Consider the following 17723-nt stretch of genomic DNA (forward strand, 5'->3'; position numbering starts at 1 on the left):
GCAGGAAAATGTAAAGAAATCCTTCCTCGTTTCTCTCCACTTGTCTGCACTGACAATTTGTATCTCTGTAAAGCTATTTAGGTTTTGTCTTGGTCAAGTTTCTTGCTGGTGCACGATCGGTCCCTTCTGATACACCATCAGCAGACGGGAGTGTAACGTCACGGATCAGATCACGATAAAACATGAAAGTAAGCGATAGCCTCCAAAGCTAATTAAGGACAAAATGCCTATTTGTCTCCAAGTCATTTTCGTTGGAGCCATATGTCAGCGTGTTTTAGGCTCTGCCTCGGTTCACCTCTGACCTTCATAGCTGCAGGGCTAGAGCTACTCCAACTGTGGGAAATGTCTCAAAAACCAACTCGTCCTCCCTTGTGCCTTTTTATTTTATTTTTTTACAATAAAATCCCAGATCTGAGCAACTGGCTGATCGGTCCAAACAAACCCCTTTCAAGCTAAACACACAAAAGTAGCAGAGATATTCAAGCTCTGTGTGACATACAAACTTATTTATAGAAGCACCTGTTAGATTTATCTGGGGTGTGAGTGAGGAAATCTAAGAGCCAACAGCTGGTAAACAATGAACATGTTACTGCCCCACAGCCTTTACTGGAAAGGTACCTGCTACTGGTTGTCTGGAGGTGATGGGAAAAAAAATAAAAAATCTACCTGAGCCTGCTGCTGCTCATAAAATCCAGAGTACTGTATAAATAAAATCCTATGCAGTCGGGGTTTGGAAGTTTAATATGCAGTGCTTTAAATGTGGCGGTCCTGCAACAGTCTGATCTAACTCCAGCTCAGGCCCTGAAGGTTTTTGTTGGTAGTTCTTTCAGAGGGTGCCCACCAGCCCCCACTGAGCTCGCCTCCTACTGTTGACCGAGAGCACAAACACTTTCTGACCAGCAACTGGATTGCAGCCATCTTGACTCACCTGGATCAATGTTACATCGGAGGAGCTCAAGAATGGAGTGACCTGCTGAATATTTAGATTAATGGGGGGGTCAGTCTGTTGTACACTTTACTACATCGACACCAGCAGCAGCGGTGCCAACGACATAACTGTTTTAATTTTGTGTAAAAGTTTGCCGATGGCTTAAAAGAAAAACTTGGAGAAGAGCTTCGAGAACGTTGTAGGTTTGTGTGAGCGTGAACGGGACAGTGATATTCTTAACTAGCATGCCGCTAATGCGTTTGTGGTTTTTAGATTATTTTTTTCTGCTATAAGAGTTGGGGTTGTGTTGAAGGGGGTCGTCTAATTAAATTTTAGCTGAAACTTGTTTTGTGACTGGGCTGAGGGTTGATGATTTTATTTTAGTCGTAACTTTTCCCCCCAAATGATGGTGCAAGCCCAAACGTTTTTACGTTTGTATTGGGAATAAGACCGAATTAGGACGATTGTACTTTTGTCTGACAACAAAAATGTTGGAGCTCAAATTGACGTGACCGCACCCTGACCTGCGTATAAATGTTCCACAGGGAGTTATTAATACCGACGAACGAACTCGTGCCCATTCTGTGTTCATTAACGATGTCCACTCTTGTGTTTTATTTAGGATTTAAAAGAATGGGATTTAATTCTATTGTCAAAACTTTTCTCGTTTTTCCTCCACACTCATTCCCCCAAGTTCTCTGAACTCTCTGAACCCAGAAGTTAAAAAAAACAAAAAAAAAAAACACCAATTAACCAACCAGTTCCTCAGCTGAGTAAACCAGACCCTGGGGGGGAGGGGGGGCACCTCTCTGTTCGGCTTCATAGGATTGTTTACGATTTCTACCTTAATATGCACATGTGGCTATTTTGATGATCACTTGCTGTTTTTTTGTTTGTTTGTTTATTCTCCTTTTTTTCTTATGGTTTGTAAATCTATTTAAAATTAAATAAAGTTCTTTATTAGATGCTGACTACTTTTAAAGGGATGTTTCTTTTTTTCATGGTCATTTTAAAGGTGATTGGTATTAATTTACTGTTTCTCTTGAGTGAATGAGTTGAGAAGACTTTTGTCCGTCTTTGTGTTTTTTGACAAGTAAAGCTCAGGATGAGACGTGTGCACAGCGGACAGGATTTTAGGGAATACTTGGAGCAACATATTCTCTTATTTTTATTTTAAATTTTTCGGCTGCTCCCGTCTTCAGGGGTTGTCGGAGCGAACGAACGCTCGAAGACTTGGCGATTGTTTTCACGCCGGATGTCTTTCCTGAAGCAACCACCGAGCTACCACAGCGCTCTGTGTGGAGCAGAGAGCTGCTATGGGCTTCCAGGGGAGCAGGTGGTGGTGGGGGGGTGGTGTTGAAGGCCTTGCTCAAGGGCCCAGAGTGGGGCAGATGTGGGTGCTTCACCTTTACCACCCGCATTTTGACATTGTCGATCTCGGGAGTCAAACCAGCGACCTTCCGATCACAAGCCCACCTTCTCTAATCTTTGTGCCACCACTCCCCAATACCTTCTCTAAAATATCAAGTGGTAATTACTTGGTTCTTTAAGAAGATAAGTACTTTAACCGTCACAAATATGAGGATCTGGTGTTTTTCTTGCATCTTTTAATTATACTCGTTTTTTTTCTTCTCAATTTCAGCAAATCTATAATGAAAAAAACATGAAGAATGAACACCATTTAATATTAGACGCTTTCAAAAGAGTTCATCTTTAACTATAGAAATATTTAATTGTAAGCAGTTTATTTGTTATATCTATTCGTTGTTAGCAGTGGACTCTGAAAGTGTGGCAAAACTTCAGTGAGGCTGAACTCGAGCTGCTTTAATGTTTGTCTTTGGTTTCATCTGAAGACGTGGACGTGTTCTCTGCGTTTATGGCCTGCAGTATTTATGAAGTTTAAGAGCACTTTAGTGTCATTTCTCTTTTTTTAAATAGGTTTAGTGAACTGAAAAATAATTGACTTTAGTCATCTGTGTAAAAACTTCAATAATTATGTTTCCACGTTAAAGAATGAAAACAAATTTTTTTTTTAAAGTTTTTTTTTTAAGTTTTTTTTTTATGTTCAATTATTTGTTTTAGTTAAAAGTTGGGCTTTACCTTTGGCTTGTTTCAGGATTTCCAAATGTTTCCTGAAATATTTTCTTAGCTTTTCTATTTCAACAAAATACTGACACTATAAAATGTATCTTTGCTGGGAGTTTTTTTTTTTTTTTTACTTGTGTAAACAAATTTATATACATTTTTATGAAACCTCGTGGACACAGGAGTTTCATTCTGTGATCTGAGAGCATGTATCTCATCAATTAATCTTAACTTTTGGAGCTTTGTCACAGTTTGTTACAGCCCTGCAGCCATTCCACTTGATTAATAGGAGAATCCTCAAACCACTAAAGGTCCACTCCCCACCCCAACCGCCACCAGTGTGTCCCCCCCACATTACAAATGCTTCTGACGCCAATGCTGTGGTTCACAAGATATTTTGCTAACAGACAAACAGGGTCGACTATGCTAAAGTTTAAAGCAGAAGTTTCACTTAAATATGTGTTGAGAGTGACTCTCAGCTACTACCACACAACTTTAGTACAATATTTGTAAAGAGGATTGATTGTAAAGTTAAGTGTGTGGCGACCACATTGGATGGGGTTGACTCCACAACTTGTTTAAGTGTAGATGTACATCCATTTATTATGTCCTGGGAGTTTTGTTAAAATAAATCCACTGGTTCATGGGATAGTTTGATCCAATAAATTTATTTTGGAACAATTCCCGCTTGAGTTTGAGTATTTCAGCTTGTAGCCTGTAGGGGGCAGCAACAGCTCGTCACTGTGTTGGTGCTGCGCCTCAGGAACCTCAGAGAAACTCAAACTAAATCTGAATTTGGGTTAATTTCTTTGTCAGTTTACAGAGTTATTAAAGTGTCTTTTGTTGGAATGTTTGGATCACGCTTATGATTTCCAGTCAGTGTCACGGACTCTGATGTTTGCCCCCTTTATTTGGGATGGGGGGTCCTGTTCTCCATAGAAGAACAAAACTACAGATTGGCTTGAGTCATTTAAAGTATTGCCTCAGTAAACTAATAGCTCCTTCGCCTGAGTTAGATAAAACAAATGTTTTCCGTCATCCTCCCAGCTTTAAACACCTCACCTACGATGTCCAGCAATCTACCACCAGGATATGAAAATCATTCATCTGTGAAATGCCACCAGAGAGATTTGATCTGACAAACTAATCAATAAACTATATTTTGGAGGCTTCAGGCCAGCTATAAATGCACACAGTAGTGTCCAGCTGTCCTTCTTTCAGTTATTGTTTTATTTCTTTTTACTCACCCTTTCATAAGTCGTCCCAGCAGTCTCTCCTCTCGGGGAGTATTTGCAGCCGAACGCATCAAATTTGCTTCCTGTGGGAACAGGTCTGACCTTTTACCCTGCATGTGTCTGTTCCAAATGCCAGTCCAGCCAAGCAGAGCAAGGCAAGACGCTCAAATTGTGCTGACATTTGATGAATAACTCCCCCCTCTGTGGTTTCATTTATACTTTGCACAGTGTTATTATATTACTATTATTTTTATTAAATTTTTTTTGTCTAAATGGATGACGCTCTGCTTCAGCTGTGGTGTGAAAAAACTGAACCGGAGCCAGACGTTCAAACCTGCAGGCCTTACCAGTGGTAGCTGTTTACCCATGTTTAAGTAGAAGTTGCTGCGTTGGTTGAGGAAAAAACAAAAGAGAAACCATCAGTTGTTTATAGTGTGTGCTGAAATGTTGGAACGGATGCTCTAGTCTTACAGATCTGAGAGTCTTATGAGAAAGCGTTCTATTTTTATCCTTAAACACGTTTTTGGTCATGATTTTGTTTGCAGTGGTGGAGAAAGTACTCAAACACTGTACTTAAGTAAAAGTGCAAATAAACGGACAAAAAATGCACTCTAGTAAAAGTAGAAGTACCGCATTAATGTTTTTACTTAAGTAAAAGTAAGTAAGTTCTTGCTTTTAAAAATACTTAAAGTATTAAAAGTAAAAGTACTTGCTGTATGTATTATCTAATGCAATGGTCTCCAATATCGTTAAGTGTGCCTACCCTATGTATATTTTCTGTAATACATTAAGTGTTGAGTCATTTTAATGAACGATGCTGCAGATAATACATGTTTTTATTGTGTTTACTCTGTGACACAGTTCACACTTGGACTTGTGCTTCTGTGCATTTCAGGGATGACATGCAGAGTTAAATGTCATTAATCAAATAAGAAAGAGGAATGATTATACCTTTTAAAGTTTTTATTTAACACAAAGCAAAACCAATGTGTCATTTTAACTGCAGTTTAAACATTTAAGTAAAAGTTGTCTGCCTGAAAAAAGAGACATTAGACCTAAAAAATGAACAGGCTCTGATCATTTCAACTCCAGTTTGTCATCAACTCTAGTTAAAATCCTGTCTAGTGAACCTTGTAATGGATCAATACTGAACAATATTTTTACTTCCTGACACCATTTTCAAAATTTGGATCCGAGAGTCGAGCTATTTGGAGACATCTCTTGTCTCCTGTCCTAACATCCCTTGAAAGTCAAAGTCAAAGTCTCCTTTATTGTCAATTCCATCATATGTACAGACATGCATAGCATCAAAATTACGTTTCTCGCCATCCCCCGGTGAAACTAATAGCTTGAAAACATCACATCACAATAAGTAAGAACAAGTAGTAATAAGTTTTTCCATTATCCATAAAAAAAACCCACAAATGTTAAAAATCCCAACTGACACGTTTTAATATTGCAGCAAGAATTTCTTGTTCAAGTTCAGAAGAAGTTGGTTTTCAAAGTTTATTGAGTCCAGTCTGGCTCTTTTGGGAGAGAGAATCTGTCCTGCTGTTCTGAACAGACTTTCAATAGACTTTCAATAATCTTTCAATAGTCTTTCAATAAGGCCATGGGTGGTGCATATCTTCTGGCTGACTCTCCACGGATCTGGGAACAGCATCCAGTTCAACTTGCTTTAGTTGCAACTCTGAAAACTTTTGGAATTTTCCAACAGTTGTGTTGAGTAATAAGGCTGTTAGCAATACGATGTGATAGCAATGTACTTTTCTGAATTATTTACTGGTCCAACACTGTAGCAACGTGGGTCCTGACATAAATTCTACAACTGATTCTGCAGTTCTTGCAATTCTGCAAGCGACACAAAGGGATGCAACCTAACAGAAACGCAAATAAACCATTAATTTATTCAGTAAACGTAGCTATGCTGAATTTTGAGGTCAGGTCTGGTGAAAATCTCTAACTTTTCAGGAATGTTCTGAAAAATCCCACTTTCAAAAAAACTCAGTTGAAAACTGATTTTGAACCCATGGCTTCAAATTTTTTAGGTAAGATTTAAAGACGGCAGAACAGATCCGTGAGAGTTGTGCTTTCTTTACTCTGACGTATACATTTGAACAGATCAGAGAAGTTTGTATAAATACCAAAGATTTCCATTATGACTGGTAATGCTTGATACCACAACTTCAAAATGGTTGCATCTTAGAGGAAATAACAACTCTACCTCATTCAAGTTAAAACGTTGTCTGTTTTAGCACTTCCTAAGTTGTAGAGGTCCTTACACTCATGATTTTGGGAACATGACTTGATTTGCGGGCAGCACGGTGGCGCAACTGGTAGAGCTGCTGCCTCTCAGCGAGCAGGTTCTTGGTTCAAACCCCGGTCCAGGGGCCTTTCTGGGTGGAGTTTGCATGTTCTCTCCGTGCATGCGTGGGTTTTCTCCGGGTACTCCGGTTTCCTCCCACAGACCAAAAACATGCATGTTAGGCTGATTGGTAACTCTAAATTGTCCCTAGGTGTGAATGAGAGAGTGAATGGTTGTTTGTCTCGTTTGTCTCTATGTGTCCCTGTGATGGACTTGCGACCCGTCCAGGGTGTACCCCGCCCCTTGCACAGTGATTGCTGGACATGGGCACCAGCGACCCCCGTGACCCAAAATGGAATAAACGGGTAAAGAAAATGGATGGATGGATGGATGGACTTGATTTGCTACTTGGAGTAAAAAGTACATTAAAAAGTATATTTATACTTTTATAACCTGTCTGAGACAAGTATAAATATCTTTATACTTGCTGTCTGAGGATTTTGTCAGGATCTGTGTTTTGTTGGACTTTGTCTCTGTGATTCCTATTTAGTTGTATTTATTTAGTTCTCCCCAGTGTTTTTCCACTCTCTTGCTCTCACTCTCACTTGATCCTCATTGTCTTTCCCCACGTGTATGTCATTGTCCATAGTGTCTCTTTAAAACCCTGTCTTTTTGTCACTCTGTTGTCCGTGACTTGTCTTTTTCAGCCGTCATGCTCTGTTCCTCCATGCTTCTTAGTTTTGTAAGTTTTGCTGCCAGGACAGCTTTTTGTTTTTGTATTTATTTAATAAAAAGTGATTCTTTATTTTACCCGTAAGCTCCTCCTGTCTGTCTCCACCTGGCTTCACCTGTTAGCTTGATAGATTTGAATGTGCTTAAATACTAGAATTGAATCTGGGTAAAGGTTTACATTAACACTGTGAATTAAATGTACTGGTATGCTGGTACTAGCTACTGTATGTGATGTGAATTTATTCCTCCTATTAAAGTGAGCAACTTTGGTGTCCTTTAATTTAATTTAAACACCAATTAACGTAATGGTTTAATGTTAAACGATAACCCTGAATTTCAAGGGGTGGAGTGGATGATCATTATGTCTAAATTTGTAAATATGTGTAAATTTATAATGTACATATGTAAATAAAACATGTTCACAAGTCAGTCACCTCTGAAAATCTGTCCTAGATTAGCTTTGTGTGTGTTTTTGTGCGTATGCCATGACTATTCAGATACCAAAATTATGGGGACAATCCAGATTAGCACATTTAACCAAAGTGTAAAGTGTTGCTTTTGAGGAAGTACATAACAAAACAGAACATTTAGAAAAAGAAAAACATCTTATATATCCATAATGATATGTTCCACCTCCAAGATGCAATTTTTTGTTTTTGGTTTACCATGTTGTATTTCCTTTATAGTGTCTGCATTATTAGATTGCTAACTGGTATACCATTTTTTGACCATGCATGCTACAGTATTTTATAATGAAAGCTATAAAATTGGTGCTTATAAATGTGTAAAACATTTAAAAAATATATTTTCACTTAATTTTGTGCACAGCCAACAGGCAAATGCTCAAGATTTTCGTAAACTACTCCAAATGAATCTGGGATAATACCTGTTCACATTCCAATAATGGTCCATCAGGTTATCTGGACAGTTTCTTTTGTGCAGAAAGACGATACACCCTCTATCTGGAGGGCTTCATCAGTCTGAGGAGTCCCAAGTAAACTGTTTTCCCCACTAAGCAATTCACTCCTTTAGTGGACCAACCAGTTTGCTGGTGATAAGATGGTTTCTGGGGGCTGTCCTGTTCCCCCGTCGACTCCTCCCAAGCAGGCAGCCAAAGCCAAAATGGTTCAAGACATCAAAGTTCATGCTCAATCATCCAGGTACAAAATCCAATAATGGTCCATCAGGTCATCTGGACAGTTTCTTTTGTGTGGAAAGACGATCCACCCTCTATCTGGAGGGCTTCATCAGTCTGAGGAGTCCCATGTAAACTGCTTTCCCCACTAAGCACCTGTTCACATTGTTCATATTAAGTGTATATAACCTGTCTGAGACTGTTAGGGACGTTTTGGTCAAGGTTTTATGCATGTTTTAAACTACTATGGCTGAGAATGTTAACTGCCCATGAACCATATGTTTGGGTTAGAGAGAGCTGGATGAGGAGCTGGGTGAGGCTGCAGAATGTGCAGATGTAGCGCCCAGGTCCCCTCCGAGCCTGTGATCTTGGCTGAGCAGACAACAGTATAAAACAAGCGTCAGGCACTGCACATGGTAGAATCTCATTATTGGTCTTCATGCGTATACTTTCTGTAGAACTGTGTAACCTGTTGTGAAAATCTGACCTCGCATGTAAATATACTGGTTATAAATCTTCTTCTGTCATCAAGTGTGGCTCTTTAGAGTAAGTAAGATGAAGCAAGAATATTTTTCCTTTAACAGAGACTGGCTGCTGGATGTGCAGTAAAGGTACTATATATAGGTTTACTTTGAAGGACAAAAAGAATGAAATTACTTCCTCTTTTTCTTTACTGTCTGTCTCCTTCAGAGACAACAGAGCCAAACAAAAACTGCATTTTCTTTATACAGTATTGTGTTGCACGAGGGTACAATTACTAACACAGAAGAACAAGTTAACATTTATCTCCTTCAACTGCTTCCTTTGTTACTAAACAATATTTAGATGAGCCAAAGTCAAGCCTGTGAGCTGAATTATCTCTATTGTTGCGTTGTTGTATTATTGTGGTTGGTTTGATATGACCTGACTGTGTCTCCAACCCTGATGATCTGACAAAACAAAACAAGAACGAAAAAAGGCAAGTAAGGACATGAAGCTGCCTTTATTGGGTTGAATTAGCTGTTATGTGAGGGTGGAGGTGGATTTAGGGCCAATATATCGGTATCCTAAGGTTGGAAGAAAGTCATAACCTCATTTAAAAAAAGGCTGCTACAAGATGTTTCTGTGTAAGGAGGTCTAGTTGCAGCATGCAAAATGACTTCCTCCTCAGATATTTTGTAACACATAGATCAGTAGACAAGTAGTATCTTTATATTTGGACCAAAAGCAGAGAAGAAAGCAAAAAGTGGGTGATGATCGATAGGCGGATAGGTGCAGCGTCTGCAGTGAAGCGGGCGCTGTATCGGTCTGTCGTGGTGAAGAGAGAGCTGTGTCAAAAGGTGAAGCTCTCAATTTACTGGTCGATCTATGTTCCCACCCTCATCTAAGGTCATGAGCTTTGGGTTGTGACCAAAAGAACGAGATCTCGGATACAAGCGGCTGAAATGAGTTTTCTCCGCAGGGTGTCTGGGCTCTCCCTTAGAGACAGGGTGAGAAGCTCAGGCATCCGAGAGGGACTCAGAGTAGAGCCGCTGCTTCTCCACGTCGAGAGAAGCCAGTTGAGGTGGCTCGGGCATCAGGTTAGGATGCCTCCTGGACGCCTCCCTGGTGAGGTGTTCCGGACACGTCCCACTGGAAGGAGGCCCAGAGGAAGACCCAGGACACGTTGGAGGGACTATGTTTCTTGGCTGGCCTGGGTACGTCTTGGGATTCCCCCAGAGGAGCTGGACCAAGTGGCTGGGGAGAGGGAAGTCTGGGCCTCGCTGCTACCCCCGTGACCCAACCTCGGATAAGCGGAAGAAAATGGATGGATGGATGGATTTTCAAGTTAAAGTCATGTTTACTGTCATTCACATCACATGGTGGAATGAAATTATGTACTCAGGGTCCCAGTTACACCCAAATATAGCAAAAATATAAAGTATAAAAAGAAACAGTATATAAGGATCTAAGAAATACACTAAACAAACACCAAATGATATGCTAAAATATATAAAATATACACTAAACTAATAATGCTGCTGTTGTTACATCATATTATTTTACATTATTTTTTCATTCAACCTTTATTTAGACAGTTTAATCCCAAATGAGTCATCGCGGCTCAATGGGATTAACTTGTCTAAATAAAGGCTGAATGAAAAAATAATGTAAAATAATATGACGTACAGCCGAACATCATCCACCTAAAACAACACACACACAAAAACTATTTAATGATCAGCATTATAAAAATAAAGCACCAATATGCAAAAATATTCTTGCTTCAAGAGTACAATTACATTATCTGACAGTAGACATCAAGAAAACTAGAAATTACAACTATTAACTGCTTTATAAATCAGCAAATGAGATTTACTTTAGGCTCATTTTACCTCCCAAACCACCTCTTCCACCTCCTCTTCCTCCATCACAACCTCCGAACCTGCCCCGGTCGTCGCCGCCTCTCCATCCATGGAAGCCACCTTCACCCTTGGATTAATCCAGGGTCACGTTGCTGCCACTTCACCATCTTCCACTGCCTCCTTAGCTGTTTTGCAGTCGTCCTCATTGTCAAAGTTCACAAAACCAAATCTGTGGAGAGCGCTTTGTTAGAATTCAAGTCCACAGAATGTAAAAAAACAAACGAGCCCACCGAAGTTTACACCACGTCTTATTGGGCCAACCTAAATTTTTTATCATAAAATACTTCCGAGTTTGTGTCTATAAAAATCAAAGCTGTCTCACAGGGCTCTTTTTGACCATGAGTCACATGTGCTACTACTACCCCCCCCCCCACACACACACACACACACACAAACCTCCCCAATACCTCCAACTGGCAGCTCGAAAATTTCCAGCCCCAAAATGACTCGAAGGCAGCCCGAGTCTGTGAGCTGCAGAAAGATGGAGAAGGAGCAAGCTGGAGGGGCGGCAACAGGCTGGAGAGGTGAAGAAATGTGAGCCTGGGGGGTGGGTGGGGTGGTGGGGTGGGGGTGATCCATATGCCAGTCTGTGAGATGTCTCCAAGGCAACAATAGCTGTGGTGGAGGTGGGAAAACAGGTTGGCAGGCAGGAGGGAAAGATGGATGGCGACAATAAGAGGGAGTAGAGTAAAGATCTGACATGTCACGGTTCTTTTTTCTACTCCTTGTTCAGTCTGACTGAGTGATCACTTGCTTAAAAACATCACCCCCACCCCCCACAGAGAGGAGGATGAGTTCCAACCTGAACGTAGACCAGACCTCCTGCTGTGCCTTTATTCAGACTTGTTCACGAGTGCAGGCCCCAGCTTCTTCTTCCAGCCTGTCCAGGAAGCCGATCGAACATCAGCAGGAAAATGTTTGACACATCCAGACTTTTAACCTTCAAGTGATTTTATTTTCTGCGTCTCGTTCTTCTTAATGTCTTCCTGTGAGAACAAGCAGCCTCACTGAGTCAGATCACTGTTAGTCACAGAGGAAGTGCTCGTTTCTGTGGAAAAGCTGATGTGTTCGTCAAGTTTTCAGGCAGACAGAGTTGTATCCATTTAATGAGAACAGAACAGACACATTAACCTTTTCTCACAAGATTCTCCAAGGCCGGACTATCGATCTCATTATTTTATAGAGGAACCTGTGAACAGTGTGAGCCTGGACTTCTGCACAACGTCAGGCAACATTCACCTATTCCCCCAGTAGATGCATTTGGCCCTTTTGAAGTGTACTTGATTCAAGATGGCTGCCACTACCAATAAAAAAAATACAAACCCAGTTATAAAGCAGCCATTATTTTAGACTGAGCTAAAATTGGGTGTGATCGTAGCTGAGACTGATCCTCAACACATACTCAGCCCAAACTGATAGCAAGAACTTTGTTTAAAGTTGTACCATTAACTTGTTGTACCGTAACTCTGTCTGTCTGTTAGCAAAATATACAGTAAACCACTTGAAACTTTTCATTGAACCTCTCAAAATGAATGTACAGTACCTCCACAACGTATTAACTCTTGGAGCCAACCAATTTCAAGATGGCTGCCACAGCCAACAGCCCTTAAAAAACACAAAAAATGTTATAACTTAGTCCAACAAAGTCAAGTCAGGTCCTGTGGACGGTTTCTTCTTGTTAAAACGTTTCATCTTTCATCTAAAAGACTTCTTCAGTCCGAGGAGCCGCAACAAACTCAGTCTTTTGGATGAAAGACAAAACATTTCAACAACAAAAAAAACATGTCCAGAGGACCCAATAAACTTTGTTGGATTTTTTTTTAACCTGAATTATTGAGCATGAACTTTGATGTTATAACTTGGTTAATTATTATTTTTTTCCATTTACTCTTTATACAGGTAGTGTCATTGAGTCACGAGAACTCATTTTCAAGAGAGACCTATTTTTGGGAGCAGATAGTGGGGCTTGCTCAGGGGCCAAGGGTGGGGCAATTGAGGGTGGAGGCAGGTGTGGGTGTTTCACCTTTTCACCCACATTTTGATGTTGACGGTACCAGGAGTTGAACCTGCGACTTCCCAATCACACGCCCATCTTCTCTAACCTCTGCGCCACCACTCCCCATAAACCAATATAGTGTAAACGTTTGGCATGGTAGTAGCTGAGAGTCATTTACAACACATGCAACAAGTGCTACTCATTGCCTGAGCTCTTTGTCTAAAAATTTCAGCCTTAACTTTTCAGCGTCTTGGTTGAGCATTGAACATGCTTGAGCATGAACCTTGGTGTTTTAAACCACTTTGACATGACTATGGACGAGGTAGAGCAGCGACCATCTTAGCACCAGCAAACTGGATTGTTCCACTTTGGACTATGCTGTTGGTGGAGAATCAGTTTTGTTTGGTGGTTCCTCAGACTGGAGAAGTTCGTTGGATGACTGATGAAACATCTCAACATAAAAAAAGACACCGTCCAGATGATCTGACTGAACATTGTTGGATGTTATATTTGGATTATTGAGCATGGACTTTGGTGCATGCGTCTTGGCGTTGCATTAGATTTCAAGGTTTGACCAAAATGGCTACAGTGCTATTAGATCTCAACACAAGTCTAAAACTCTGGCATGAACACTGCATAAGAAATCCTTGTTTTTAGGAGTGTTACTGCCAGATAAGGGTTTAACTGCAGCAGCACGTCAATAACCACCACCCCCACATCCCACAGTTTGATTGCATCCGATCGTAACTTCTAAAAAGACAAACGTGTACTTCTCTGCAGTTAAACAATCAAATAACTTACAGGTGCAGGTCTTCAGATCACAAAGTAGAAAATCTATTTGTGGTTTTACAGCTTGTATAACAACGACAGCCTAAACAGCTAAATCATTACTTTATGTTTCTGATTGTTATGCCAAAAAGATTGAATCTGTGAAGGCATTTACATGTATTTGTGTTTTAGTGTAGGTGTGACTGTAAGCATCGTGCTTCAATGTTTCAGTGAAAATAAGGCGACGTATCCCACACCATTAGTCAGTTTGGATTTAAAAAAGGTTGAATTTTAAACAAAAGTGAAAATATTGCAGCTCATTAAAAGCTGCTGCGTGATCTTTGCCTGTTAAGACAAAAAAAAAAAAAGAAGCAAAGACTCATTTCCATCAAAGGTTGGCAGAACTGCACCAAAGGTCTGTTCATGGACCCCAAAAAGAACATTCTGGCTCTTTGCATTTTTTTATTAAGCTGTTTGTCAATGACATCAGGTGGTGCAGCTGACGTCATCTCCGTTCTGCTCATTGTAAAGTCAGAATGCAGAGCAGGTGCTGACTTCTGCAGCTGCTCTGCACCTGTTCACCCTCAGTTCACAGCTTCCACTGAAACCAGGCAATTTTTGCGCAGCAGATCACTGAAGTCGTGGGGCCCTGTCCAATTTTAGACAAATGTCTTTGTTGCCATATAGTTTCCAGGGAAACCAACATCAGCTGATTTGAACCCACAAAAAGAGGTGGAATTAAAAAAAAAGCACAAAATCTAATTAGATTATTACTCTAAGATGCTGTTTCTTTTATTTTGGGTAAACTTTACGCATTAAAGCTTACACATTTTGGTACAAATGTTCTTGCTTCTCCTTTACTTTGGATATAAAATAGTTCACTTTTGTAGAAAACAAACAAAATTTATTATTATTTTTCCACATCTTTGCCCCTAAACACGTTTTAAATGATTGGGTTTAGCTGCGCCTCCTGCGTAGAACAAGACTTGTTCCACTTGTGCAACTCCAGATGCAACAGGCGCTTTTCCAGCTGGTCCTGCTGGGAAACGCAGACAGGCAGAGGTTGATCCTATTGGTCAGCTGCAGCTCCGTGCCGCCGATAAAACGCTCGACAGGAGCTCCGGAGAGGAGACGGTCTGAAGGCGCAGAGCCGCCGCGCCGCGGAGCGCACACCCGCAGAGGGACACCTGTTACTGAAGGAGCACAGGAGCGCAGACAGAGGACAGCCTGCTTTACTTTAGCTCTGTAAGTACATTTTATATGAATATCAGTCAATGCAGCGGATAAAAACAGACCACTTCACGGTTGAAATGTTTTGGAAGAGGAGCAGGACGCAGAGAGAAGAAGCTTCTCGCACCTGTTGAGCCGCATTCTCATGCGTCGAATTTACTTCTCAAGTAAACCACAAGGAAACTCAGCTGGTTTCTAAATAACCCCTAATATATTGACTAATTTGAGCAAATGACACAAAATCACCATCGAGTTGGTAAAACTGCAAAGAAGAATGATGCCGACAAGCTGAAAATCTGTATTTCAACACAAAAAGAGTCTTTTCTAGCTCTTTTTTTTTTCCTTGTTGTACTTTATTATTTTTAATTAAAAAACATCCTTTCTATTACCTTACACTGCTGGAATTGATTTTTAATCAATCAATCTGAACGAGATGAATTCTAAATTATATTTTCTGTTTTAAGTTCAAAATCTTTGCATAAAATGAGCTTCAGAAGCTTTAATTATAATTCAGAGAAAAATGTTCTTGATTATAAACATTATATTTATTTGTAATGTTCTCTCACAGCTGCAGACTGTTTCAGATGATGTTTTTCCTTCCCCTCCTCTCTGCGTAGTGATCCTTTACTCCTTTTCTCCACCGATGTGTGTTATTATTTGCAGATGTGCCTGAATTAACCCTTCATCCTGATCCACACATCCCACTGTCTGGTGGGACCATGTGGGTTCTGGATAAGATCCGTGGCTCGGTGGAGACCGGCATGTTGAGACAAGGTGACAGTGACAAGAAAATGGTGGCCTCACCCTACAGCAATGTGCTCACACCCGATAAGATTCCAGACTTCTTTATCCCACCGAAACTGGTCAGCTACCCCCCAGAGCCCGAGGTTCCAAGCTTAAAGCCCAAAGAGGGGCTCCATCCATCCACTTCTGAGCAAACCCTCGGCAGCAACAGGAAGATCAGCAGCCCAAGAAGCCCCCGTCTGATGGCCAAGCTTGCAGGAGACACGAAGAACTTGCTAAAAGCAGCAAACCGCCACATCATCCAGATAGAGAGTGCAGATGATGTTGTTGCTGGAGACACAAATGCAGATCCCCAGTCACAGACGGCTATGTCCCTGCCTTATGTTCCCAAGACTCAGACATCATATGGGTTTGCAACGCTGAAAGAAAGCCCCCACACTCGGCGGAAGGAGTCCCTGTTCCACTGTGAGCTCACCAGCCCCATCACGTCTCCAAACGCGCAGAGGAAGGCGCCAAGAAAAGGCGGCGACGCAGGAAACCACCTGAACCCTGCTGACTGCAACACCTCTCACATGAACCCGTATCGTTACTTCAGCGGTGGAGAAAGCGACACCTGCTCCTCAGCGGAGTCCTCTCCCTTCAGCTCCCCGCTGCTCTCCCGCTCCGCGTCCCTGCTCAAGCTCTTCACCCATGAGACGCAGGCCAAGGTCGTGAAGGCCAAGCGGTCGTTCGCTCGCCACAGCTCCCTCTCCACCGACGAGTGCAGCTCGGCTGAGCCAAGCCCCAACATCCAGCGGCGGCTTCACATCCCCTCGCTCCATAGCGGCGCAGGCGCCTCAGAGCCTGGCCTCCAGCGGGAGCACACCATCAACCTGCACAAAGGTGGGACTGTGAGGATCAGCGCCAACTACGACTCCAGCACATCCCGCCTGTTCATCCGTGTCCTGGCGGCAGAAAGTCTTTATGACAAGAACTTCAACATCAAAAGCATCAACTGCTGCGTGTCGGTGTACCTGAACCCTGGCAAGCTGCAGAAGCAGAGAAGCAACATTATCAAGAACAGCCGCAACCCGGTCTTCAACGAGGACTTCTTCTTTGACTCCATCAGCTCCGTTCAAGCGAAGAAGCTCTCGGTCAAGTTTAAGGTGGTGAACAAAGGCACCAGCCTGAAGAGGGACATGCTGCTGGGCGAGAGGGAGGTGCCCCTGACAAAGCTGCTGTCAGGACTCTAAAGCAGAAGAAGAGAACCCCCCCCCCCCCCCCCCCCCAGTGACTAACACATCAATCTGGGTTCTCTGCAATCTACATTTCTTATTACCAAAACCTCCACACTATTATAAAATAGGATAAAAATTAAGATGCTAGTCTGGGATCTGAGAAAGTGAGCCTGCAGATCTTCATGCATGAATGTTGTATGGTGGTCAAAGTTGACCAAGCTCCTTCTCCCAGTAATGCTCATTGAACCAAACTGGGCTCGACACCAACAGATGAGTTTGGCAGATGAAAGTTTTTCATTCACCCTGCCAACTTCCTGAGCTCAAAGGTTGGACGACACATGCATCATCACCCCATGTCTCATGTTCTCACCTCTACTGTGTTCATTGTGGACTGCGTGGTTGTTTTTTTAAATTCTAATTGTGATGTGGCATAAAATCCGCAGGAGCACAAGACTGCATCAGCGCTACCATCTGCCGGCTGCAGAGATGCTTTTGTGAATGAGTGCGAGCTTTGAAGTGGCTCTACATCCTGATGTGCAAATGATGCTTTGATCTACAGGGGAGGGCAAGGATGTGCATTTACATGCACATCAAAAATAGAATAGTAATATGATTGATTAAATACGTACGACTAACACGATTGGACTGAACAGATGACAAAAGATTACGCAACACACCTTTTATGTGCTGCTAAACAAAGTTCTGGCTGAAAATTAGTAGTGTGAAATTTCAACAATATTTCTTTTTTATGTGAATCCCTTTTAATCATCAGTGCATCTTTTTTACATTTTTTTTGCTGGTGATTAACCGGCATCACAAACAAAAGTGGACTTTTTCTGATTATATTCAAGTAAGGTCCAAAAATAGACAAAAAAAAGTACAGTAGTAATTTATCAAGTCGTGTCACATTTTATTATTTTAAGGGTTATTTAGTGCCACAATTGTCTTTTCTCCCAATATGTGA

At 41.5% G+C, this 17723-nt stretch overlaps 1 protein-coding gene across 1 annotated transcript; it reads left to right on the plus strand.

Moving 5' to 3' along the window:
- Window positions 1-14766: 14766 nt before the first annotated feature.
- LOC119407851 (C2 calcium-dependent domain-containing protein 4C) lies at window positions 14767-16774 on the plus strand. Its single transcript, XM_037674676.1, has 2 exons — window positions 14767-14813; window positions 15462-16774. Exon 2 carries the CDS (start codon window positions 15518-15520, stop codon window positions 16772-16774), a length of 1257 nt encoding a protein of 418 aa, XP_037530604.1. The 5' UTR covers window positions 14767-14813; window positions 15462-15517.
- Window positions 16775-17723: the final 949 nt, after the last annotated feature.

This window comes from Nematolebias whitei, chromosome 3 (genome assembly GCF_014905685.2).
Source record: "Nematolebias whitei isolate Nwh7 chromosome 3, NemWhi1, whole genome shotgun sequence".
NCBI classification, from domain to species: domain Eukaryota; kingdom Metazoa; phylum Chordata; class Actinopteri; order Cyprinodontiformes; family Rivulidae; genus Nematolebias; species Nematolebias whitei.